The sequence below is a fragment of the Castor canadensis genome, chromosome 9 (genome assembly GCF_047511655.1).
Source record: "Castor canadensis chromosome 9, mCasCan1.hap1v2, whole genome shotgun sequence".
NCBI lineage: Eukaryota > Metazoa > Chordata > Mammalia > Rodentia > Castoridae > Castor > Castor canadensis.
In genome coordinates this window covers 116,277,403-116,304,230 of record NC_133394.1, presented here as the reverse complement: position 1 = coordinate 116,304,230, position 26,828 = coordinate 116,277,403, and the positions used below count along the sequence as shown (strand labels likewise).

Sequence of the window (26,828 nt, the reverse complement as noted above, 5' to 3'; positions counted from 1 at the left end):
CATTGCAAATAGACATTGCATATTATTGGCAAAAGCATTCTTTAAAAGCCTGCCCTTATCTTAGGGAGTATCATAGAATTATAAAATTTATAGAGCAAGGTTACATAAATAATTAAACCTTTAAATTTACAAATATCTATAAGATTCTTATATACCTAGTCAAAAGAAGAACAAGTAAGTTTGATAAACTCACTCATCCCTGAAGCTTCCTGCCCAGATATTACTTTGTATATGACTTTTGTCTGGGTCTTCACACCTCATTTGGATCTCTGGAAGCTACTGGAGGGGTTTGTACAAGTCAGGATGGAGTTGGCTAATGGATAGGATTCAATTATAGACTAGGTAAGCTTGAGCTGTCTTTTAGTTTCCTACAGGCCTTGATGTACTTTGGTTAATTTTTTAGGTGCTACTGGCATTGAAGACCGTCTGCAGGAGGGAGTTCCTGAATCTATAGAAGCCCTTCACAAAGCCGGCATCAAGATCTGGATGCTGACGGGAGACAAGCAGGAGACAGCCGTCAACATAGCTTATGCCTGCAAACTACTGGAGCCAGAAGACAAGCTCTTCATCCTTAATACCCAAAGTAAAGTATGTGTAATGAGATCAAACCAGGCCTTTTGCTTCTCAAAACCAGTGAGCATTTGGAGTTTGATGTGTGTGAAGAGAAAAAAAAGCTGATAATCTTTAGCTTCTTCATATTTATTCTAGCCAGTAACCCAGCTCATATTTTGGAGGATGCCGTATTTTTCTAAAGGCTTGATGGAAAATCATAATGATTCAGAGGAATCATTGCTGAATAAAGGCATTAGAAGAAAGCTTCTTTTTTATTGTTTTATTTTGTTTGTTTTTTCAACCTGTGCTCTGGATTGACAAGGCAGCCCCAAATGACAAAATATAACAAACCTTGAGACAGGAATCTACCTCTCTTTCAAGTTGAGGGAAACTGATCATTTCTGTTGGAATCAGGTAAATAAATAGATATTTTTATGATAAGTAAAAATAGTCTCTCAGCGTAATCATGCCCTCTAGTGGTAATTCTTAGGTAGTGCTCCTGAGAATATCAGCTATTTGCATAAATGTTTAAGGGGAAAAGTTGTTTTTAAAGGGAAAGGTTTTGCTTGTTTGTTTGTTTATTTTTAGGAAAAGCAATTTAAAATATTTAAACACAGCCTGTTTTTCTCCAATTTCTTCTCCTATTATTCTCTACCATAAATGTTCCAGTTAAATGAGCATCTGATTTTTCTCAGAAGATTCTTACAGTAATACCTTCCAAGATTTGTGCATAGTGTTTATTTTGCCTGGAAACCCTTCCTCCCCTTCCTTTGCAGTGAGATTTAACCAGTTGCCTCATTCTCTCACATCAGCCTGCCTTCTCTGAAGTCTTATGGAGCTGCCTTTCGGGACCATGTCTTGAGCCTGTGTCCTAGGCTGCCACACTTGGTTAGCCATGTTTCCATGGTCAGGTTCTCAGCTGGCTTGTGCATTTTGAGGAAAGGGAGTCATCCTTATTCAACACAGACTGGGTTCACCTTTAAAACTGGCAGTGGACCAGAAACCCATAACAACAACCAATACCTAGTGCCTGCAGAGAACTAAGTCCAAGACAATGCTAGTCATTTTAGTCATTATAAAAGGATATGGCCTGAATGGCTGGTAAGACTAGGGATCAAATACTTGATCTGACACTGACCAAGTATGGGACCTCAAGGCATTCCTTACCCTACTGAACCTCCTCCTGAAAGTTATCAGTATTGGTGTTTGATTTTGACTTAGAGTTCTTTTTAAAACATGAAAAGGTTTTATTTTGGTTATAACTACAATATATGGCTATTATTAAACACTCAAATAATACAGAAAACAATTTTAAAAATATAAAGTAGTAAATTTTTTCCTCAGAGAAAACCTCTGTTGACACTTTGAGCATTCTTCCATATAGTTCCTGTGTCTGTATACAGGAGAAACCAGGCATGATATTGAGTGCCTGACAGGCCTAGGACTCCTCACATTCTCGTGTGTGGGGGTGCTGTGTGCATCTGTGAAAACAGACTTGGTGAATTCTGTCATCATGGGAAGCAGGATGTATCATGGATTAGGCCAGTTACATAAAATCAGCCTTTGCAACCAAGGATGATTTTGTCCACCCCCCCCCCCCGCCCGGGGATACTTGACAATGTCTAGAGACATTCTGGTGCCACAACTGGGGGAAGAAGGAATACTACCAATATCTTGTGGGCAGAGGCCATGGATCATGCTAAATACCCTGCAGTGTGCAGGCAAGCCCCCATTCCCTGTGTCCAAGGATTACCTGGCTCAAATGTCAATATAGTCTGTAGGAAATAATAAATACCATAACCAGCAGTCAGTTAGCTCATGTGCACTGGCTTGGTTGTACCTGTTGTTAAACTTTTAAAATACTTCTGCATTGGTTTTCTTCCTCTTCATTTGTTTCTTTCCTTCGTTCTTTCTCATTTTTGTAATTTGATAGTTTTTAATTAATTAAACTTATTTTAATCAATACCTAAAAGCATAAAAATTATACATGTGGGGGGTGTTGTGTGATGTATTAATATATGCATACAGTGTATTTATTTATCATTTCTTTATGGTAAAAGCATTCAAAATCTTTCTAGTTTTTTGAGATGCACAGTACATAATTTTTATCTATTGGCTTAGAGTCTTTATGATTAATAAAGTCAGTAACATTATGAAGTTTATTTATAAATAGACAATTTATGTTGAAAGACACCTAAAAAGAAGTATTTACTGCAGCTAATATTATTTGCTATTAATAGCTATTCCACATGTGTGAATTTTCCAAATTACTAAATAAAACACAAAAAATATAATTTCGTTTTATAAGTAGATGCTCAGTTACTGATATTTAAATCCCCTTTTCCTATTCCTCCCCTCAGGTGTCCCAAATAGTTAAAAATGACTTGAAAGTCATAGAGCCTTTTTTTTTTATCATTTAGTAAATGTCTTCTATAACATTCTACTCGGCCACCTGGCAGTTAATGAATGAACTCCTAGTCACATCTGTGTGTCAACTTCATAAATTTCCATTAACTTTGCTCCTAAATTTGCAAAATGTGTAGCCACTTACAAACCTTGTATGTTTCCCATCCTTATAAAAGTTATAAAAGGTTTTTTTTCTTTATTGTTTTACTATAAGTACAGGCTATATCATTTACTGCATTTGAATATCCAAAGACTTCTCAGGACTCTTCACTTAACTTTTTGAGATCTGTGTTTGTAATTTCATTTAATTTTTTTCTCTGGAGAATAGTAAATCGAATAGTAACTTTTTCTTTAGTGTTTATTAGAAACTATAAAAGGCTTTTCATACATGATCTCATCTGACAATTATAACAAAAAAAGCAAATTTATCCCATTTTTTAGTTAAAGACTCCAAAATACTGTGATTTCTCTGAGTGTCCTTTACTGATTACTTGTCCAGTATGGAATACAGTTTAAATTTCCTGACTGTTATTTCAGGACACTTTGTATATCATATGATGTCGTATCATATCATACACACTATATATACACAACCAATGCTCATTGTTGGTGAAGTCAGGTTTTACAGTTATTTCTAACTCTGCATTAGTCAAGACTGACTGTTGTCTTAGGGGAGACACAAAGTTAGTGTTCTGCAGGTGTCTGGTCACAACATGTCTCATGTGTGTTTCTGCTTAATGGCACTTTATTTAATATGTCATTAATTCATTAACATTAAATACATGGCCAGTAGCACTAGAACTCATGCATGACTGAAGCATATCACAATATCTTCCCAGGATGGCGCATCACAGCCTCTGTGCTTAGGGCCACTAGACAGCAGTGCTGCATGTGACTGGGAGCCATTTATACTAGCAAAATCAACAACAATAAAGAAAAAAGGAGGAAAAAGATATGCCACCAAACATGCCATGAGAAGGCATCGGCTGGCTCACATGCATCGCATGACCTGGTCTGCATGTGCCAACATATGACTGCAAAAGAACTGCTAGTATTGTATGTGGGAATTGCAGATAAATGTTAGCAGATAGACAAATTCACAAATGTGGAATCCTTACATACTAGAGACTGTGTATGTGGCTACTGCTGTATTATTTTTGCAATGAAAAATCAGTTAATTTATAAAAACAAATGCTTAAATCAAAGAGGTTAAGACATCAGTCTATAAGTCATAAATCTACATGTAATTCACAAACATACTTTAGTGAGTATTTGACTAGTCTACAAAATGTGCACTATTAATGCTACAAGTATATATTTGTGTTGTTGCAGGGTAGCTACATTCTTTTCAATTACAAATACCATTTTGTGTTAATAGACGTGTTCATTTTCAATGACTGCAGGGTATGTTATTTTCTAAGTCACGTCATTTTAATTTACCCAAACTCTAGAAAGTTTTTACAAGTAATTTTTGCTATTTTATACTGAGCCTATAGTGAGTATACTTGATTCATCATTGTACTTTTCCTTCATGGCTTTGGAGGTATATGGGACCAAATTTGTTCTAAGGTAAAGCAGCCAAGTAGCTCCATTTTATAGTTGAATCTTAGTTCATTCTGTGTTGTTAATAATAAAATGTCTGAGGGTGGGTGCTTTTTAAAGAAAAGAAGTTTGTTTAACTCACAGTTCTAATGAGCATGGTGCCAGCTACAGCTTCTGGTGAGAGCTTCATGGCAGATAACATCACACCAAGGGAATGCATACAAAATGGTGAGTTTGGAAGAGCTCACATGGCATGCTCATGGGCCTGTGATGAACATATTTGATTCATCATTGTCTATGGAAGAAAGAGATTAGGGAGGAGGGCAGGCTGGCTCTTTTATAACAACCTGCTCTTGGTGGACTAACCTGTTCCTACTAAGTTTAACCTACTCTGAAAGACCAGCATTAATTAATTCACAAGGTGATCATGATCAGATCACCTCCCACTGGGCCTCACCTCTTAAAGGTCTTTCCACCTTTCAATACTATAAGATTGGGTAATTAAGCCTCAGCATGAGTTTTGGTGGGGACAAACCATATTCAAGCCATGGCAAATCTCATTTATAATTTATGTGGTCATTAAGTCTTTGCTGTGTCATGCCTATGTATCCATATCTACTTCTTCCTTACACCTCTTATTTTGTGGTGGATCAAGAAATGCTCGGTGGGTAGTACTTTAAGTAAAAATAAACAGGCACTGCACAAGAGCCTCTTTCTTTAATGAACTATTTCAGACTTGGTATGTGTATGCTTAAATTTATTGCTCCTGGATTTGTGCTCTGTCTCTAGTGGTCATTTGACATAATTATTTCTTCATAAGTTTAGTGTTAGTCTTCTGGGGTAGAATTCACTCAACAAATGTTTACTGAGTGCCTGATGTGCCTTCTTTAGGCATTATGAAGATGTCAGAAGTAAAGATGATAGCTGCCTTTCAAGAACTCCCTAACTAGTGTAGAGTAAGGATATAAGTAAACCAGATATGATAAGAACCAAAAACATTCTGAGCAGTGTAAGCTACAGAAGGCCATGAACTTACATGTTCATTGACATATCACCAGAGCCTAGAATGTTTTTTCAAATGCAGTCTCTTATTAAATATTTAGTGAGTAGATTGATCTGTTGAATCAAAAAGAAGATGAAAACAATAACCACTATTTTGTCTGTCATGTGTCATGCTTTCCAGTAGGAGTTTTGTGTGCATTATTTCACTTGTTCCTCTCAACAATATTAGGATATAGATAATATTTGCACTTTGTAGATGAGAAAGTTGAGACTCAGAGAAGTGGCATAATTTGCCTACAGTAAAACAACTAATAAGTGGCAGAATAAGACCAAAGGATTCTTGAGATTCATTGTTTGAGAAGACAAATTGCACGCATGAAGAAATTTTACATATTACATAGACACCCTGGCTATAGAATTGGGTAAGATATGCCGCCAGCCTTTTAACCCATCCTCACATATACAGTGCTCTCTGTGGAAGAGTTGTAAAGTCTTTGAAAGTTACCAACTACCTGAGGTGGCCTTGTCCCAGCAATTCCTGAAGAATGACAATGAAAAATTTAGCTGACACATAATGCAGCCTCAAGCTAACTATCTTTGCCTCTTTGTTTAAGGATGCCTGTGAGATGCTGATGAGCACAATTTTGAAAGAACTTCAGAAGAAAACTACAGTCTCTAAAGAGCAAGCATCATTAAGAGAAGATTTCTCTCAGCCTCCTGTACCCCAGGACACAAGGCCACAAGCTGGACTCATTATCACTGGGAAGACTCTAGAGTTTGCCCTGCAGGAGAGTCTGCAAAAGCAGTTCCTGGAGCTGACTGCTTGGTGCCAAGCTGTGGTTTGCTGCCGAGCCACACCTCTGCAGAAAAGCGAGGTGGTAAAATTGGTTCGCAACCATCTCCAGGTGATGACCCTGGCCATAGGTGAGTGGGAATGAGACCAGTCTCCACACTTTTCATTACACCAGAGGTGGATCCCTCTGTCTGTCCTTCCTTCTATATATCTATTTACACTTCTTTTTCTTACTCCTTTTCTCCCTGTGCCCCTTCATTCCCTCCCCAGTCCCTTCATTACTTGTTTAACCACCTGCTATGAAACAGGTGTTAGGTATGGGACACATAAAACAATATATTAGTCAAGACTCTTTGGGTTACATGTCAAATCTCCAAATCAGCTGTGTTAAATTGAGTGAAATATTGAATCACAGAACAGTAAAAATCCAAGAGCTCTTCTTTCATGAAAGTTGAATTCAGATACATGAAACCTTTATTTATTTATTAATTTATCTACTCAATAAATACATATTGAGTGCCTTCTTTGCACCGATGTTTTTCCCTAGATGATGAAGACACAACGGTATATAAAATTGACAAAATACTTTTTTTTAAAGGAGATTACATCTAATAGGAGGGCGTAGAGTAGAACAAATGACCAAAAGGAAAGTAAGCATGGAAGAGACCTGATAATGACAAATGCTATTTTTTAAAAAAGCAGAGTGAGGTGAGTGCAGAATGTTTGGGAAGGTGAAGACTGCTAAAGCTGTAGGTGGGCAGACACTCAAAGTAAATGATAGAGAGCCATGAGACATATACATGTGAACTTGCCTGGAAGACAGAATAGCAAATATTAAAGCCATGAGGGGAGCCACACATGATGTGTCCAAGGTCAAGGGAAGACTTTTGTGCAGTTTAGTGAGTGGTAGAGAGGAGGCAGGTGGCCATATCACATAGGGTCTTGAAGCCCATTATAAAATTTTGGCTTTAATCTGAAGAGATAGGAAGATAATAGAATATTTTTGAACAGAGGTAGGAGATGATCTGTCTTAACTTAAAGGATCTATTCCCTGGCATATGAGAATAACTGTTGAGCTACAAATACATAAATAAGGAGACAACTTGGGAACCTGTTGAGATAATTCAGAAAAGAGATTATGGTGGATTTGGACCAGACTAGAGCAGAGGGGGTGGTGGAACATAGGCAGACAATGGGCATGGTTTGAAGATACAGCTGGTAGCATTTGCTGATGAATTATATGTGTTATATGAGAGAAAGAGTTGTCAAAGGGAATACCAAAGTTTTATAAAAGAATTGAAGGAATTGAGCTACCATTTACTGAGGTGGAGGTGGAGGAATCAGCTGGACCTTATACTTACTCAGTTGAAAAGTCCATTAGATTTTTAAGCAGTGATGGCAAGTGTACAACTAGAATAAAAGTCTGAAAATTAGCAACAAGAAATAGGCTAAAGATACACACAAAAAAGTTGTATTGTAATTCTAGAGAGTATAAGAGGCTTGCTATTATGAGACCATCCAAGAATGAGCACAACTGGAGAGAAGTAATGTGAGGTAGGGTGCGATTTTGTTCAATTGTCTTGTAGGATAAACATATAAATAGATGAATTATTCAAGCCTCTGAATTGAAATATTCCCGAAGCTAGAATCCCTGGTCTTTATAATTATATTAATTAAGTTAATTAATTAATTAAGCCAGTGCCCATCTTTAAAGCAATCACTGAGGCCAGGGAATAGCAAATATTGATTTTAAGACCTGGGTCATTTTCCCACCCATAAATGTGGGTGTTTGACTTCGCCCTAACAAACTCCTTGTACTCAAGAGTCACCAAAGTCTCAGAATACTATTACCAGAAATCAGGTGAGTAGTTAACAGGCCTTTGGAACAACATATGTTCATTAGCAGTAAACATATAGTATCTCTTTGTAAGAAACTTCTGATGTTGGAGGAGCCAAAAAAATGTACATGCAACCATAAAACCATGTGATGGCTATGATAGAAATACACAGGATGATACTGGGGGGGACTTTTGACTTAATGGAACTATTAGAAGGATTTCACAGGGGAAAAAATGACACCTACACTGAGAACAAGCACAACTGAAATCCATCAAGCTGAAGTGGAAGTGATAAAGACAGAATTATTAAACAGAAAAACAATCTGCAAGCAGCTGAAGGAACAGGGTATAGCTGAGTTGCATGGCCAGGCATAGAGAAAAGGGAAGATCAGTCCAGGTAGGTGCGTAGCATGGAGGATTGTAAGACAGCATTGAGTTTGGAACTTGTCCTGGCAGGAGTGGGATGCCACTTTGAGAAATAGGATAAACCTTGAAGGATTTATTTGTTCACTTGAGTAGCCCCTATCAATTTCCCAAGTTTACATATTTACTTCTCATGTTTCTTATTTTTTCTTCTGCCTCATGAAGGTGATGGTGCCAATGATGTTAGCATGATACAAGTGGCAGACATTGGGATAGGAGTCTCAGGTCAAGAAGGCATGCAGGTGAGCAGATATTATGTATTCAGGTACCATGACCGTGACCTGCCCATTGAGGACAGCCTTCTCTATGGTAAAATAAGTGTGGTAAAATGAGGCTGTGTGGAGTTAGTCAGAAGTGGGGAACAGGACCTCTCGCCATTAATTCATTGGTTATTTCCTGGATGAATAGTATAATAATTTCCTAGATAATTTTAACTGGGCTAAAATTGTTCTGTTTAAAAGAGAGAGCTTATCTTTGTCATAGGAATTTATTCTGTAACTCTGCAATAGCTTTGTAAATTCTGATGCTAAAGAAAGCTACTGGGGAGGGATAAAGGAGAATGGTGGAGGGGGTGAATTCAAGTATGATATATTTGATACATTGTAAGGACTTTTGTAAATGCCACAATATTCCCCCACCTAGCACAACAATAAAAAGAGCTACTAGGATTTAAGTAAAAGACATAAAAATCTTCAGAGTGGAGAAAGGAAGAGAGAAAAAAGGATATGAGAGAATAAGGGATGTGAGAGTATGGGGGGGTGTATGTGTGTGTGTGACAGAGAAAGAGAGAGAAAGTATTTTAGGCACAAAATTTAGATAAGCAACCTACAAGACTGATTTTTGGTACAGAGCAAAGGCTGGCAGAGGAATGTGGAATCTGAAGTATAGAGCTCTTCAAGAATTGTATAAATCGACATCTACATGAAAGACAACAGATTCAGATACTTCCTTGATACAAAGTCACATGAAACCATGACTGCAATACCTCTTAGTAATCTCTTTGTTGAGGAGAAACAAAAATGCATTGTAATACAGAAGACAGAGTTCTTGCTAAGGGACCTGCTTTCTAGGGAAAATCCATTTGCTGAAATTACATCACTAGTAGTAACTAATGTTTCATGTGGCCCATTAGAAAGGGGGATAGTCCTCCAGGCAGTCCATTCAAGTTCTTATATTTGTGGAGTTTTTGTTGTTGCTGCTAGTGTGTGTGTGTGTGTGTGTGTGTGTGTGTGTGTGTGTTGACCAATTGGGTATGGTGATGGTCCGGCTGTCCGTGTGTCTGTTCTAACATGTTCTGTTGCTCAGGGTGGCCTTCTCCCCCCATTGCCTCTGCAGGCTGTGATGGCCAGTGACTTCGCCATTTCTCAGTTCAGACATCTCAACAAGCTCCTTCTTGTACATGGGCACTGGTGTTACATGCGACTTTCCAACATGATTCTCTATTTTTTCTACAAGAATGTGGTATGTAATGACAACAAACTTGTCACTTCCCTGTTCCAATCTTCCAATTCTAGTTGCCTCAGGGATGAAAAGAAATGCCCTATATTAAGCTCACTTTGCGTATTAGTGTTTTGGGAACTGCCAGGAGCAGCCCTGCTGTCTTTCCAGAAATAATCTGGAATGTGTGTTTGAACTGTTGACAGCAAATTGCTAAGCCTGTCCATCTGCTAACATTTTCTACTCCCTATGCATTTAAATTCAATTAAGTCCTGTCTGGTTCATTTAAAATCCAATTTTTACCTTCTATAAAAAGATTGTGACAAGCAGAATTATGAAATGTTTAATGCTGTCAGTAGAAAATGAAAAGGTTTGCTTCCATTTTACTGGAGTTAACCAAAAAAAAAAAAAAAAAATCTGCTGTTTACAGTTTCCTGCAGTATACTGAGGACAGATAAAGATGAAAAAACCCAGTATAATGTGAGCCAATAGCTGAATAGCACTCACAATTGCGAGAATTTTTGATGTAGCCTATAAAATCTATTTGGGCCTGGTAGGTATTTTATTTGTGATGGAAACACAACTTTATTTGGATGATGTCACTCCTAAGTGGGCAGAATTTAGAAGTTCTGTCTTCAAACCTTTGCCATATCATTTAAATTTCAGTTTTCTTTTTTATAAAGTTGGGCTGACCATAAATTGATTTAAATCTCTTCTAGGTGGATAATTATTTCTAGGTAAATAATCATGGTTCTTAGGAAAATCTATTCTTAGTCTTTAAAGTATATATGTAGCATGTTAGTAATAGACAAAAATGAGTCACTCTATTGAAATTTTATCTTTAGGGAAAAATAATGGATCATTTTAGGCTGTCACCAATGTGTAATTGTATAATTTAGGCCTCTGTGTGTGTAGTAATAGTAGTAGTAAAATTTTTTTCCCACAGCATGATGAACTTTTCAAGAAGCTATCAGCACTTTACTAATTCAAATTAGCCTATTTAATCAAAGTTTAGAAAAAATCAGATACTTTACAAAACTACTGGAAATGTATAAAGTCTGTCTGAATGTATGAGTATGGGTAAACCTGTGGTTTACAATTTTAAATTCTAGGCCTTTGTGGTCTATGACTCTTAGAAAGGAGGACCTCTCCCAAGTGTTCTTTTTTAAAGTACTTTTGCATCTTCCTATTTCTTTCCTTATTGTGATGCAAATCTCTACCACCACCATCACCACTCTGCTTTTAAACCCAAGGGTTGAGAAACACAAATATTAGGAAAGAAGCTACATGCTTTTGGAGACAGCACTCTAGTTAGTAGATAAGACATCACCAGGGAATAAAAGACCCTGACTTTCTGCTGTCTAACCCACCAGTCAGTCATTTATGCTGACACTACAGACTTCATTTCTACCTCTTATTTATCTAGCTAAACAAAATTATTTCATAAGCTTTAGAGAAATAGGCCAGAACCAGAAGCCTTAAAGCAACTTATTTTTCTAACACAACTGTTCTTGCATATTGGACAACTTTTGAGATATTAATGAAGTCTATGGATTCATACCCCAGAGTAATGCCCCAAACCACTTGTATCTAAAATGGATGGATATGTTTTCAGCATATCCATAAGCACAATGCATGTCCGTGCACACTAGACTAAGACAATCTATTTTGAGTATTGCGTCTTAAGGTGTTCTAGTGTTCTATGATGTCAACAATAATGATACCTTAACATTTGTATGGCTCATTGCAAGACATGAACACTTTCTAACTTGATCCTGATACTAAGTTTTGAGATGGTATAATTCTCATTTTACATAGGAAGAAACCAGTATTCACAGAGGTTGTAAAAATGGCCTAACATCAAGCAATCAATAAGAAATGTCTTTAGGCCTTGAAATAAACCCCCAAACCTAAGTTCAGTGCCCTTTCCTTTAGTCTGCCCTGCTCAAGAGCAAAGAGCTTTTTCTACAGTTAGTTTAGTTTGAGACAAAATACTGGAGGAAACCATGTAGGATGCATGTGCCTGATCTCTATGACAGCCAGCTATCCATGTTTATCTGGGACTGTACCAGTTTTAGCATGAGAATCCCATGGCTTGGAAAACCTCTCAGTCCCAAGCAAACTGGATGGTTGACCACTCTGCTGGCAGTATCCCATTTTACTATTAAAAAATAACTGTGGACACAGAAACCAAAAGAAAACATTCATGGTAGGCATGTTCTGTTCTGGGCACTAAGTTGTGTTCTCTTCATCTAGAGCTAAACTCTCTACAGAACTCAAGTTTCTTAGCCTCTTTGTGCCTAAGTGTCTTAGTCCATTCAAGCTGTTATAACAAAGTTCCACAGATGGATGGCTTATAAAAGAAATTTTTTTCTCACAGTTCCAGAGGCTGGAAGTCTGAGATCAATGTGCCAGCATGGTTGATTTCTGGTGAAGGCCCTCTTTCTGATGGTATCTTCACAGGGTAAAGGATAGCAGGAGCTCTCTGGGGTTCATTTTATGCGGGCACTAATCCCATTCACAAGGGTTCTACCATGAAGACCTAGTTACTTCTCAATGATCCCATCCACTAATACCATCAAAATGGAGATTAAGATTTGAATATATGAATTTTAGGGGGTACACAAACATTTAGTTCATTATACTCAGTTTCCTCATCTGTAAAATGGGAAAAGCAGTAATTCCCAGATTGTCATGAAGACTAAATGAATTATTTGTAAAGCTTTTAAGGTAGTGCAAGCACCATATGGTAAGTGATGTGTGTGTATGCACTTTAATTTAATAAAACATTTACCCAAAACAAACAAAAAGCTCGAAGTTGTGGTCTTCCATTTTGTAAGTGTTGAAATTCAGAGAGGCTGTGGTCACACAGCTCAAAATGGCAGCAAAAGGTATGCCTGATCATAATATACATTGCTGTTTCTAAGATCTGAATGTTTCTCTTTGTGCCTCTAGGCCTATGTGAACCTCCTTTTCTGGTACCAGTTCTTTTGTGGATTTTCAGGAACATCCATGACTGACTATTGGGTTTTGATCTTCTTCAACCTCCTGTTCACATCTGCTCCCCCTGTCATTTATGGTGTTTTAGAGAAAGATATATCTGCAGAGACCCTCATGCAACTGCCTGAACTATACCAGAGTGGTCAGAAATCAGAGGTAGGTGCTAAAGCCAAAATGCTTAGGCTGTGTATCTGCCCAGCCAGTCAGCCCAGTCCAAATACTATAGCATATTCTGAACCATTTAAAATATCTAGTTGTTTTCAAAGATCTATGCTCACAAGGCCAATATTAAGTTACTAGCCTATGATATGAACACAGATGAATCTATGAAAAGCCATATGTGCTTCTAAGAAATCCAGTGTTTGAGACTTACTACATATTGTATGTAGCATTTATTAAACCCCACTGTGAGCCAGGTGCTGGTGGTTCATGCCTATAATCCTAGCTACTCAGGAGGCAAAGATCAGAAGGATCGCAGTTCAAAGCCAGCTAGGGCAAGTAGTTTGCAAGACCTTATCTTGAAAAAAACCTATCACAGAAAAGGGCTGGTGGAGTGGCTAGAGGTGTAGGCCCTGAGTTCAAACTCTAGTATCCCCCAAAAAAAAAACAAAAACAAAAAAAAAACCCACTGTGCCACCTACTGGTTAAGCAGTAAACATTCCCTGCCACATTTATCTCCATGAAAATACTTTGAGATGGAACCTAGTTTTGTTCCCATTCTAAAACCATGAATCTCATTCTCAAGACATTAAGTGATTTTCCCAAAACTCTCATAGATAATAAAGAGAAGAACCAGGATGTGAAGCTATCTTCATCTGCTTCCCAAGCCCAATAAAGTTCTTCAGGTTCTGCTGTCATGTCAAACAGAACTGATCTCAATGACTCACTCTCTGAAACCAAGCCCTGTCTCCATTCTTTATCTCTGGATCCTTTTCATGTACCTTCTTGTCTCTTACCTAGAGGATCATAGTAGTCAATTAAGCTGGGTCACTGTCTAAAAACCCTCTTGTTGCTAATTCATCTTTCACAAAATTAACAATCCACATTAAGATAGCCCTTATGAATATTTATGTAATTGTAGGTTCTGTACCAAATGCTTAACATGCATAAACCCAATCCCCAAAATATTCCCCCTACCAGCAGGCAGTTTTTGGAGACATTGACACATATCAATACAACCAGAGTCAAAATTTTTGACTCTGATGTGTGTCTTGTTAAGTATTTTAATTTGCCTGTCCTTTATTTACTTTATAGAAATGATGTGATAATTAAGGAAGGTGTATGTAAAATTTCCAGCTATGTTAAACTCTCGATATTTTTATTTTTATCCACAGTTACTCTGAAACTTGAGGTATTATGAAATTTTAAATTATGCATTTATTTTCATCCATCTAACTTTATTTTGACTTAAATGGTCATTCTGGAAAGGAAGGTGATTTAGTGTCCTCAGGTACCAGGAATAGCCAACAGAGAGAAGTGCCCATTCTTCCAGGAGAAAGAAATCCTTATAATCCTTTAACATCATCTGATCCCCTTTAATCACAAACTACTTGGGGTTTCCCAAAAGGAGTCCAGTCTAACTTAAAGGCCAGGATGTAGGGATGTGTGGTTGTGATCACTGAAGGTGGTCCTGTACCCCCAACCTAAGTTAAATCCCAAGTCCATTCGGGAAAGAAGGAGGCTTCCAATCAAAAGTTTTATAGCTAGTGTTTTAAACTTTCCTGTGTACAGACTGAAGATTGTAACTGGTTCTTACTCTTGGGAGAATTAAGATCTTTGTTTCCAGTTGTTGAACTCTGTTATCATTTCTTTGTACACATTGTTATTTTGAGCTAGCCAGTTTTATAAAACATGATAATAGCAGGCAGATTCCCAGTATATGGCTATCAGTAAAAGGTGGTTTCGTTGACCTTACCCTCCAGAATTTGACCTTTCTTTGAACTTGGCCTCCAAACAAATTCTGTTTTATGTATGGGTCATTTCTTGACTTTGGTATCATGATATACTCTCTAGAGCTATAGAATCTCTGTCCCCTAAAGCAAATGAGACTGGACATCCACAGTCAGAGGACTCTCTTCCATGAAGCAATCACCTATTACCCATCTCTCAGCACCACAGTCTTCTTTTCTGGCTTTGATTTCATGTTCAGATTTTCCCTTCGGCTTCCGGGAGATCTGATGAGGTAAATCCCTCGGGCTTTCACTTATTTTTATCTTATCCCTGATGCTTTTCTCTCTCTCTCTTTCTCTCTCTCTCTCTCTCTCGCTTTCTAGCTCTAGCTCTGTCTGTCTCTATCTCTCTTTCTCTCTCACTCAGTACTGGGGTTTGAACTGAGGGCCTCATGCTTGGGCAGGTGCTTTGTCACTTGAGCTACTCTACCAACCCTTTTTGGTGTTGGATATTTTTGAGATGGGATCTTGGGAACTTTCGCCAGGGCTGGCTTCAAACTGGGATCCTCCTGATCTCTGCCTCCTGAGTAGCTAGGATTACAGGAGCTGGCCACTGGCACCTGGCTGACCCTTCTCTTTATACCTTCTGTAAGTCCTCTTCTTCATGTGATTGTGGGTAAATTGTACTTTTTTACTTTTTCTGTCTAGGATTTTTGAGCCACCTCTATTCCCCCAAAAATATGAAGTTATATTTTAACTTGCCCCAAATCATTCTCTCTTACCAGTGGCATTTTTATTGTCCCTTTGTCTCTACCAAATGTCTTCCATTACTGGACCATGCTTCTACTTAGATTTCATAGACACTTAGATGATGAAAAACAGATAAAATGTCCCACCATTCCCAGTGAGGAAATAGTGAGAGAAGATATGGGGCAAAAAGTCTAAAAACAATTCATCTTTATTCCTTTGATTTTTCCAGTGGACAAAGAGACAAAAGGAACAGATATAAATTTCCAACTGTAGCCTTTTGAAGAATGGAAGAATATATACAGAGAATTTGTATACATATAAAGTTTTATTCTTTAGGAAATTGTAAGACATTTTCTCAAGGAAATTTTAGCGTCAATGCATTTGGAAGAAAACAAGACTAAGAAGAACATGTTATGAAAAGACTAGCTCAGGAATCTAATACATTTCCACTTTTGTCCATGACACACTTGGACAAAATAAGCCATAGTCTTCTTTCCTGCTGGGTCTGAATGCAGCCTCAGAATCCATATTCACATATGTTACCATTCAGTCCTAATTGGCTCTTGGTTGAGAGCCCATTTTCAATTATTTGACCAGTAACTCCTTGATCTTTCCATCTCTTTATACAAGCTTTTGGTAGAAAGACTTTTAGCAAGTGAGATGCTATAGAAGAATATCTTATAAACCTAATGAATATTTGTTGAGTACATGCACTGAACCCGGCATCATTTTAATCACTTGAATTAAAAGCCAAAGTCCCACTCTTTGAAGTTTGCATTCCATTGAAAGAGCCAAAAAATCCTTAAGTAAACAAACAAGATGAGATTCTGTCAAGGATACCATGGTAGAAAGTGATTAGTCACAACTTTTCATCTGGTTTGGTAAGGCCCTATGAGGTGGTATTTAAGCTAGGAATTAGATAAGGAAGAACTGTAATGGAGGAATGGATGTAAATGGATTTGGCATGTTCAAGGAAAAGAATGAAAGTCCATGTTATGGGATAATAATGGGAAGAAATGACTCTGAAGAGCTATTCATTGGGCGGAACTTACAGGTATTGGAAAGGAACTTCTCTTGTATTTATATGCAGTAGGAATCATTGAAGTGACTGGAAGGAGGCAATTTGATTTGTTAGGGAGATGTCATGAACTGATTTACAATTTTAGAAAATAATCTTCCTGATATGAACTCATTAGCTTGAGGGCATGAAAGAGAACAAAGAAATCAGTAGACGGCTATCCAGTCATTCATAGAAAGAGTTGATGACAAGTTGGAATAAAGAAAGTAGTGTTGATAAAAAGAAATGAATGGATTTAGAGAAGCTTTTGAATAGTACTGTCTGCCCAATAGGAAATGAAAAAGTACTATTATTTCTGCTTCAGGTTGATTTAAAATTGATACAAAAGGACCTGGGGACATGATTCAGTGACAGTGTGTGCTTAGCATGTCATAGGCTCTTGGTTCATTCTCCATCTTTTAAAAACAAAACCCAATGATAAAGGTAGATTTTAAATGGATCCAATGAGCTGAATAAGAGTTCCTTTAAGGATTATTTTCACTACAGTCAACTGTGAACCCATTTCATTCAACTGCCCTCATTCCTCCACCACTGGTGACAATCTTCTCTAGTTTATGAGTGAAAGAATTGCGGAGTTTTTCTCTCACAGAAGCAAAACTAAGTACCAGCTTGTGTTGTTTCATGACTTGGCACTAACCTTGTTAATCTTACTCCCTCTCCAATATGTTTCATTTCCAGGCATATTTACCCCTTACCTTCTGGATCACCTTGTTAGATGCCTTTTATCAGAGCCTGGTCTGCTTCTTTGTGCCTTACTTTGTAAGTCTTTGTTCAGTCGGTGTATTTGTTATTAATGATTCAAAGATGCTTCTTTGTACTTTGCTTCTGATATCAGACTGTGAAGTAGTAGACTGCTTTTATAATCAGGTTGACTATCATACCCCCCAAAAGAGACGATAGATTATATTAAGTACCTGGTTGAGTTCTCTTGGGTCTCTTGTTAACCCTGAACTCCATGCTAATTTTTGTCAATGACTTGACTAAAATTGAAAATCTGACCATATAATTAGATTAGTCAAAAATCAGAGGCAAAGTCAGAATATGAAAGCTTTTATTAGTGAGTGTTGGGCTAATTCTATTAAATGACTTCTGGAGTATTAAAGTTCTTGTAAGTAGTCTCTCCAAAAATAAAAATCAAAAAATTAAAAAAATAAAGGAAATTACACAAAGTATGTATTAAAATTAATTTGAAAACTTCAGACACCAAGTACAAAGCACATACTTCTTTCCAGAAAAAACACTTGTTTGATCATGGATGGTGTTAATGGAAGTCCAGTGTTGAGAATAAAAGCAATGGTAGTCTCTAAGTTAATACTTTTCATTCTTTATTCAAATTAAGTCACTTGAATTAGCGTCACTAGAATATTGCACTTCAAGAGAAATATAGACAAGACAACCGGAAGGGTATTCAGAGAGAGTGGCAAAAGATCAGAATATTGTGTCATTTGAGGAATGGTTTAAGGATTTAAAAACATATAGGTAGTAGAGGAGGGGATATTTACCCAGAAGAAGTGTCATCTTACGTTAGTCATAAAAATAGTTTCAAATTTTTAACAAATTTGATATTTCGGTATGCCTAAAAGTATGAGTAGAAGCTTCCAGGAAGATGAAATATGATTCAGAAATATGATTCAGAACTACAAAGTTCAAAAATTAGATGAGTCTGGGAGAGGTTCAGTCTATTCTTTGGAAATGTTCATCTGTCTTAAGGGACCAGTTAATAGGAACATTGTAGAAAAGACTCAAGCCTCAGATTTGAGCTGTAGATAAAGTTGTGTTGCTCACACCAGAGAGTGTGCACAGCTCTCCAAGCTCATCAGCTATTTTTCTCTCTTTGTAGACATACCAGGGCTCAGACATTGATATCTTTACATTTGGAAACCCCCTGAACACAGCAGCTCTATTCATCATTCTCCTCCATCTGGTCATTGAGAGCAAGAGTTTGGTGAGTGGTTTTCCTGTCTCTGCGGTACCTAGAACTCTTTATGCTTAGGGAAAATGTCTTCTATTAGCAGTGACCCTGCTAAACCTTTCATGCCTACAAGATCTGTGCTAATGAGAAGAGTAATGGCTCCATGGAAGGAGGGTGATTCATGGCTACTCTTTGTGATCATTGATGTTATTATGCTGAGGTCAGTGTGTTGCCAGGCAAAGTGGACAAGTGTCCCCTTGATAGTACCAATGGTGAATGGTTCCAGAAGGTGTGAATCAAGGTGAGGAAGGTAATTACCCTTCAGTGTTCTTCAAGACCAAGCTGATCCTGGCACACTGACTTTAATATATGATGATTGTATCCTTTATCATAATATAAAATCTTTTTTTTTTTGCTTTCCCTTGGGCAAAACCCTTCAAGGGTTTTCTAACGTATGTGGAATAAACTCTGAATGCCCTAAAACGGCCTATTAGGTCTCTTGCAATGCCACCCTTACCTATCTCCAACCTCATTTCCACTTATTCAGGGGCTGGAACCACATTATTTCTCTTTCAACTTCTCAGATACATTGAGCTCATTATCACATCAGGTACTTGGCTCTTACCTATCTATTAGTGGAGATATTTTTAGTTGCCACTTGTACCCATGTAGTTTACCAAATTCAAATGCTAGTTTAGATCACTTTAGATCTCAGCAAAAATGCTGTTTCCACATAGAGCCTTTCCCTAACTATCCATTCTATCATACTACTCTCTTGCTTTTATTCATAGTTCTAATAATAATTTATAATTACGCATTTAATTGTGTGATGATTTGATTCATGTTTGCCTTCTACATTAGACTGTAATCTCTGTGAGGTTTTGTTCACCACTGTATACCAGTCAAAGACAGAACTGATATATAGTAAGGGGTCAAAAAATACTTGAGTGAATAAATGAATATCCAGCCACTTTGAGGGGAATATTTGTCATACTGGTAATGAGGGAATTTTAAGCAGGAAATAGCTGAATGAGGTTATGATTCAAAATTTATGAGGTTATATTATCAAATTATTTTTAATAATTTCTAAAGTAGGGTTAAATATTTATTTTTGAATCTCTTGTTTTGCTTATACATAATCATCTATAACCAAACTTTACAAGTCCAAAATGTAATAAAATGTCAATATAAGCAAATACCAGATTAGATAAAGGAAATTCTAGAACTGAAATTCTGGGTCTCATTTTAATTTTTAGGCAGTTGTGGAGGTACTTTTGGTTCCCACCTAAGGGTATGCCATAAGCTCTTACAGCATTGTGCAAGTCTGGCAATTCCTCCCCTCACTAAAGCCTATGACTGAAGCTCAGGAAATTGCATTCCATCATCAGGGACCAAACCTGGAGTACAGTGAGGCCAGAGCATGGAGAAAATGACTGGAGCCAGTTGAAATTCGAGTGCCACCCCAACAAGTCCATCATTACTTTCTGCTCTCTGGCTCTTTCTTTTCATACTTCCAATTATATAAAAGAGGAAATCTGTTTGATGTTATTATATTTCTTCACAATTCTCACTAATCTCATTTCATAACAGATCAGACTCCAGATTCAACCCTATTAACCAGATGATGCTAATATCACATTTAAAGTAATGTTCTACTTTTCTTTCTAAATTAAATTGCTTAATTAAGTACTGAGCTAGTTTAAAGAAAACATTAAGAAAAAATGATTTTATAAGTTACATATGGATATGAAGGTGGCTAGGTTATAGTATGACATAGACTTATTTTTGCTTATTAGATTTGTTTTTGCTCATTTATTTTTGCTGATGTTCCATACGGTTCTAGAAGCAATTGTTCTCAGAAGGGTAGCTCAGTGGCTCAGGCTGCATCTTGCACCTGTACTATGAGGAATTATCCTAAAAGGGAACCTCTTGGTCAGACTGAAAGGAAAGGAGACAGCACTGAAAATTGCACATCTGCTACTATATCCTTCTAACATGAAAGTTTTACATATCCTTTCCATTGGTTAAAGCAAGTCATATGGCCATGCTTAATCTCCAGGGGGTAAGGCAGTGCAATTCACTTAAATGCTCAGTGGTGAAGGAGAATAAGAATATGGGTGACCAATTGTAGGTGTGTGGATAGCTACAGTTTGAAGATCACTGGATTTAGGTCTTACTTTAATGTGGAAACAGACTATATGAAAAAAATTAAAAAGAAAATCCAAATACCTCCTTGTGCATGGACAATATAGAATAAACTAGTGAACAGAATTACCTTTTAACATTTGATTTAGACTTATAGAATCCAAAGAATGATACGAGCTATTTGTGAAAGGTGCTCTTTTCTTATCTCAACAGTATTTTGTGTTTGTTTGATCAGATTTATAACACCATTCACTGGGTGCTTACATGTGTTGTTCATTTAATGGAGTGGATTTTATTGAGCTGAAATACCCTGTCAGTGTGTGTTCATTTCTGGCTCTTCTTGTCTTGCAGACTTGGATCCACATGCTGGTAATCATTGGAAGCATCTTGTCCTATTTTCTCTTTACTTTGGTTTTTGGAGCCATGTGTATAACGTGCAACCCACCATCCAACCCCTACCAGATTATGCAGGAGCACATGCTGGATCCTATGTTCTACCTAGTTTGTGTCCTCACAACCTGCATTGCTCTTCTGCCCAGGTATGGAGTTTGTTTTATTATGAAGAGAATATATGGAATCATAAGACTTAGAATACTTTATGCAATTACTAAGAATGGATGGCATACCACCCTGCTTAGTTATAGAGAAGTCAAGTCTGTTTAGTAGTTAAGATATTGGTTTTAATTGTTTTACCAGAGAACAAAAGTCTCATAAGCAATCAAGGAGGTTTGGAAAAGGTCTAATCCATTTAACAGTTCACAAAGAGAAGGCAGCTTTGCTTCATGAGATCATCCAAGGATCTAGAACCCATCCTCTATCTTTTTACTCTACCATCTCCCAATCCCATGTCTCAGTCCACTTGGTACTGCTGCAACAGAATACCACAAACTGGGTAACTTACAAACCAAAATTTATTGGCTAAGAGTTCTGGAAAATAGGAAGTCCGATATTAACACACGCCCATTTGGTAATTGTGATTCCAAGATGACACCTCAAAGGTTGCATCCTCACATGATGAAGAGGGAAAGGCAAACCCATTCATAAGGAAGTTCTAATGGTCTAATTATTTCATAAAGCTCCCACCTCTTAATATTGTTACAATGTCAATTAAATTTCTTGTCTTTTCTTTTTTCTTTTGGCAGTACTGAGGTTTTAACTCAGGGTCTTGTGCTTGCTAGGTTCCCAGCCCAAAAGCAGTTAAATTTCAATTTAACTGTCCCTTCTGGAGAGGACAGACATTCAAAACATAACAGAGTCATCTGAATAATAGAAGATGGCTCCTACTTAGCATATCCAGATCCTCACCCTTGCCTGCCCCTGCCCACAGGAAGGAGCAAAAGAGACAGAGTAAAGATCAAGCAGCTTGTTTTTCTTTATTTGTTTTGTAACAGCATGACTCAGAAGTTGGACATATCACTGCTGGTATCCAGTCAACCAGAGCCTAGGCATGTAGACTCTGAGTGGCTAAAATCCAGAGGTTTTTAAAAGGAAGGAGGGGAACACGGGTATTGATGACAAGTAGCTGTCTCCACTACAGTCTGTAAACTGAACACTTTACTGTATCCAATTATCCTTCTCATTCTAGTTTAACCCGATTTCTAATATTTAACAGAAAGGTTTAAGAAGAATACACAGGTTTTTAATCTATTGATTCCTGAACTCAGAGCTCTTCCTCTGTATAATTTTATAAAATATTTTAATATGTTGGATTGAAAACAATATAAGGAATAATTTTTAAACATAAAAGAGTTGAAAATGGTGAGTTTATATTATTCTCCAGTAATGTTGACAAATTGTAGCTCACAGACCATTGCTGCTTATATTTATAAATAAAGCTTATTAGAACATAGCCATGCTCATTTATTTACATGTTATCTATGGCTGCTTTTGTACTGCAACAACAGAGTTGAATAGTTCCAACAGAGACTATATGGCTCCCCAAGCCTAAAATATTACTGTCAGCCCCTTACTCTCCCCGAAGCTGTAACCATCCAAAGGTACCATGGGCATAAACCCTTCAATGTCAATGTGTACCTCTTCTAGAAGAAGAAAAAGCACTGATGGTAGAAACAGATTCCTTAGCCTCAACTCAAAGAATGCCAGAAGCCACCAAAAGCTTAGAAAAGGAATGGGTTCTCTTGTAGTATCTCCAGTGGGAGAATAGCCTTTCTAACTTGACTCTAGGCCCAGGGAAACTGAATTTAGAATCCTTGCTTCTAGAACTGTGGGAGATTGGGCAGTGGGCAGAAGTTGGAAGAATTTTGAGATAAATGATAGAAAAATACCATACTTATTAAATAGAAGTTGATGCTAGTCCTCACTCCTTCCAGAAGGAGGTAAAGAGTGTGGTAGAGAAAACCTGTTTCATCTTAGAGAATGCATATATTATCATAAACAGAATATTGCTAGAAATACAAGGTTTAAGATACTACTAGTGTGTTCTCAGAAGAAAATGAGGAACATGTATTAGAAATTTGAGGAAAGAGGATATTTAAAATATACTGACAGAATTGTGTTCCACAGTAGTGTGAAAGCAGAATATGTAAGAAATGAACTTGGGTATTTGGCTGGGGAGAGTCCTAAGCCAAATTAGTGGTATAGCACCATTTATTTTTATTGCTTAAGTCTTAAGTCAAAATGAATTAATAGATTTCAGACATTACTAAACATTGCTAAAATTAGGAGATTGACTGTTAGGAGTATGCTCTGGAGATAAGGCCAGGGGTTTATCTGGACAGCCTTTCTGCTAGTCTAAAAGTTTAGGTATGTGACTCATAGATTCCCTCAGTCATCTCAGGAGCATACAAGGAAGCTCTATGGAGGATCTCTTGTACAGTGACATAAATCTCAATAATATACATGGGAGACTTACAAGATTTTTTAGAATATTCTATCAGTAGAAACACTGTCAGCTTGCCCTGAAAGAAAGAAGTTTGTAATAACTTATTACAGTAGCCATAGGAAACTAAAATTGTTGAATACTTACCCAAAACTCTACCTGACTTGTATTATCTTAGGATAATACAAATTACCTACAGTAATCCTATGATACTGCAACTATTGAAATCTATACTTTTGCAGACTTTATATTTATTTAGCAAGCACTTATAGGGCACTTACTGTTTCTAAGTTCTTTACAAATATTAGCTTATTTAGTAATGTTTTAATCTCCCTTTACCTGAGGAGCCAGTGGCTACTAGACTCTTTTACTTTTTAAATTGATTAGTATTTTTTGCGGGTCCCATGATGCATTTGAGGTGAACATAATCTTGCAATGCTCTTGTAACCTAGGTTTATATACCGAGTTCTTCAAGGATCCCTATTTCCATCTCCAATTTTAAGAGCTAAGCACTTTGATAGACTAACTCCAGAAGAAAGGACTGTAGTACTCAAGAAGTGGAGAGGGGCTGGAAAGATGCATCAAGTGACATCTAAGTGTGCTGACCAGTCAGCTGTCCAGTCAGGAAGAAGATCCATGTCTAGTCCTTCTGCAGCCCTTGCAATGAAGTCGGCAACTTCTTGTGCTGTTGAACAAGGAAACGTCCTTTTATGTGAAACTGCTTTAGACCACTCTGAAACTGAGGCCTCGAAGATGACTGGACCTTCAAAATCTTAAGAAAGCAGGATACCCTCCTTGGAGTTGCAAGTATTCTTTCAAGTTTGGAAGAACAGTTTTGAAGAGGCACCCCTACAAAGCAAGGATTACTTGTGTTTCTCGGTAAGGGACATGGACATTTTCTAGGCATAGAAAAGCCTACATGATAACCATTATTGTATGTTTGTATATACATTTGTAAAAGAAGGGTAGGGTTTGATCTGGAAGTGAAATATTTAACTCACAAATAAAATGCTTTTATGAAACTTTTTGGATTTTGTAAAAGCATTTTAATTGTTCTAGAAATGCAAACATTGTCAAAGGGATTCATTTAAGATATATTTATTTTGCAAGAAAGTCTTTGAGAAATGCTTTAAATGAGAAAGGCTCCAATCTGAATTTTTCTTTAAGAAAAAAGTATGCATTAGATTGATTAGTTAGGACTCAGATATCTATATTAAAAAATATCACAAATGGCTTTTAGATAAATTCCCAAGAGCCTTTTAAACGATGTACCTAAAATTGGATGATAACTGGACTATTTAAAATATAGCCAGTGATTATTAATAGCTTTTTATTTTCTATGGGAAGAAGACTTTGGTCCTCTAACTGAAGATATTGAGTGTACTCTGCTCATTTCAGTGTTTCAGAAGGAGTACAAGGGACGCTAGTGTTCCATCAGCACCAGGAATGGGTTGCTCTCTCAGCTTCCCATCAAGGGAAGAATTCTCATGAGGTCTTCTCTGAGACATATCTCTGTGCAGATGTTGGCAGTTGGGGGAACAGAAATCATAGGTCAGGTAGACAGAATCAGCTGAGCCTACAGCCCCAATTGGCAAGTTCCTATATTCTAAAACTGAGACAATCAGTTTCAAAACAATCTTCCAGAGACCACTTGAAGGTTCATAGTTCTTACAGTACCCCACAGCTTGTCTGGTGGTGTAGCTTCTAAAAACATGAAATATGGAGTGAGACTGGTACAGGTTATTCTCAGGGGACATAGAAAAACTTGTTTTGTAATACTGTTAAGGACAGGAATGTCCATAGTACATTTACTGCTATTAAAAATCATATTTGCTGGCTTTGCTTGGGGACAAGAAACTAGTTCATACCAAATAAGGCCAAGTGCTATTATATGAGCATATATTCTTGTTGAGATTTTTTAAAGAATACATTCATCTGAAAGTTACCCAGTCACCAGTCATCTAGATTTCTTTTCTGAACCTCTGTGCTAATGTTCAATGTCTCTATCAAAGTCTTGTTAATGACTATTTAACCACTATTCTCAGGGTTTAATCTTCTACCTGCACCATACTGTCCTGACCTTCCTTTTTTTTGTAGCAGTCTGTTATTATTGTAAGTCATCTTTCATATACACTAATTTCTAGAACTTTCAAAATTCTACATGGCTATTGGAATTTGCTTTCTGCTTCCTATACAATGTTTTTTTAAATAAATAAACTTTTTAATAAATAATGTGCACCGAAAAATTGTCATCACTCCTATAAACACTAAATCTAGCTATAATTGGTACCAGAAGTTAGGAGGAAAGTCTCAAAGCACACCTTTTGCCAGAATATTATTTTGGTCCTTTCTTGGGTGGAAAACCTGTGATATATTTGTTGTACTCACAGCAGCTGACGTTCAGTCCCTGAGATCATCATGTCCTGATAAATTAAAAAAATGGTAATATAACCACTTGTAAATAAAAGATTAAAATCTAAGAGCAAAACAATGAGGTAAAAAGATAAGAAAAATGTCATTTTCTAAGATGTGAATTATCTGTACAGATGACTAAAAGAAAATACTGAGTGTCCATGTAATGAGGCTATAATCTTGTGTCTATAATTCCAAAATCCCCAAGTCTCTGAAAACTGAAAATTTTTTCATAAAGCTATTTAAAATACTTTACTTGTGTAATTAGTCATATATTTTGCTATAAAATGTTAATGTATTTAATTATTGGATGCTAAACTACATATTTTTCTATTTAGAAAATTCTGAATTCTGAAACATGTGTGGCCTCTAAATTGAAGAGATTTGAGATCTGCATTAAGTTTTTAAAGGGTCAAATTTACAAGAAAGTAACACTTTTCACACGAAGTTACCCAAGCTGGTGTGATCAGTTACATTTTGGTATTAAAGATATATCACCAAATTGTGAAGCATAGCATCATTGTTCCTAGTATCCAGGAGAAAATCAATTAATAGTATATACTTTAGTATATAATTTGATTACAAAAGGTTTATAAAAGAATTGAACTCCCAAAATATACTCTAGACATTAAAGATCCATGAGCCCGTAGCAGGGCTGAGACATTCAATGAGTGATTGAGACAATTAGCAACCTCTAATTTTAGACCAATAAAGGAGCTATTGGCTGTCTAAAAGAGCAGGCACCTGTGAGAGTGAAATATAAGACAGGTAAATTTTGGTTGATGGAAACTGGGTACCACCATACTATTA

General features: G+C 36.9%; 1 protein-coding gene across 2 annotated transcripts in view; it reads left to right on the top strand.

The window, feature by feature from the left end:
• Positions 1 to 26,269, top strand: part of Atp10d (ATPase phospholipid transporting 10D (putative)) — a 97,895-nt gene extending 71,626 nt beyond the window's left edge. For both annotated transcript variants that reach the window (XM_020158431.2, XM_074042312.1), the window contains 9 exons: positions 404 to 588; positions 6,117 to 6,426; positions 8,722 to 8,798; positions 9,892 to 10,017; positions 12,949 to 13,149; positions 17,389 to 17,469; positions 18,551 to 18,655; positions 21,119 to 21,306; positions 24,059 to 26,269. In XM_020158431.2, coding sequence (XP_020014020.2) covers positions 404 to 588; positions 6,117 to 6,426; positions 8,722 to 8,798; positions 9,892 to 10,017; positions 12,949 to 13,149; positions 17,389 to 17,469; positions 18,551 to 18,655; positions 21,119 to 21,306; positions 24,059 to 24,383 — 1,598 coding nt within the window. In that variant the 3' untranslated portion in view covers positions 24,384 to 26,269. The remainder of the gene's footprint in view (positions 1 to 403; positions 589 to 6,116; positions 6,427 to 8,721; positions 8,799 to 9,891; positions 10,018 to 12,948; positions 13,150 to 17,388; positions 17,470 to 18,550; positions 18,656 to 21,118; positions 21,307 to 24,058) is intronic.
• Positions 26,270 to 26,828: the final 559 nt, after the last annotated feature.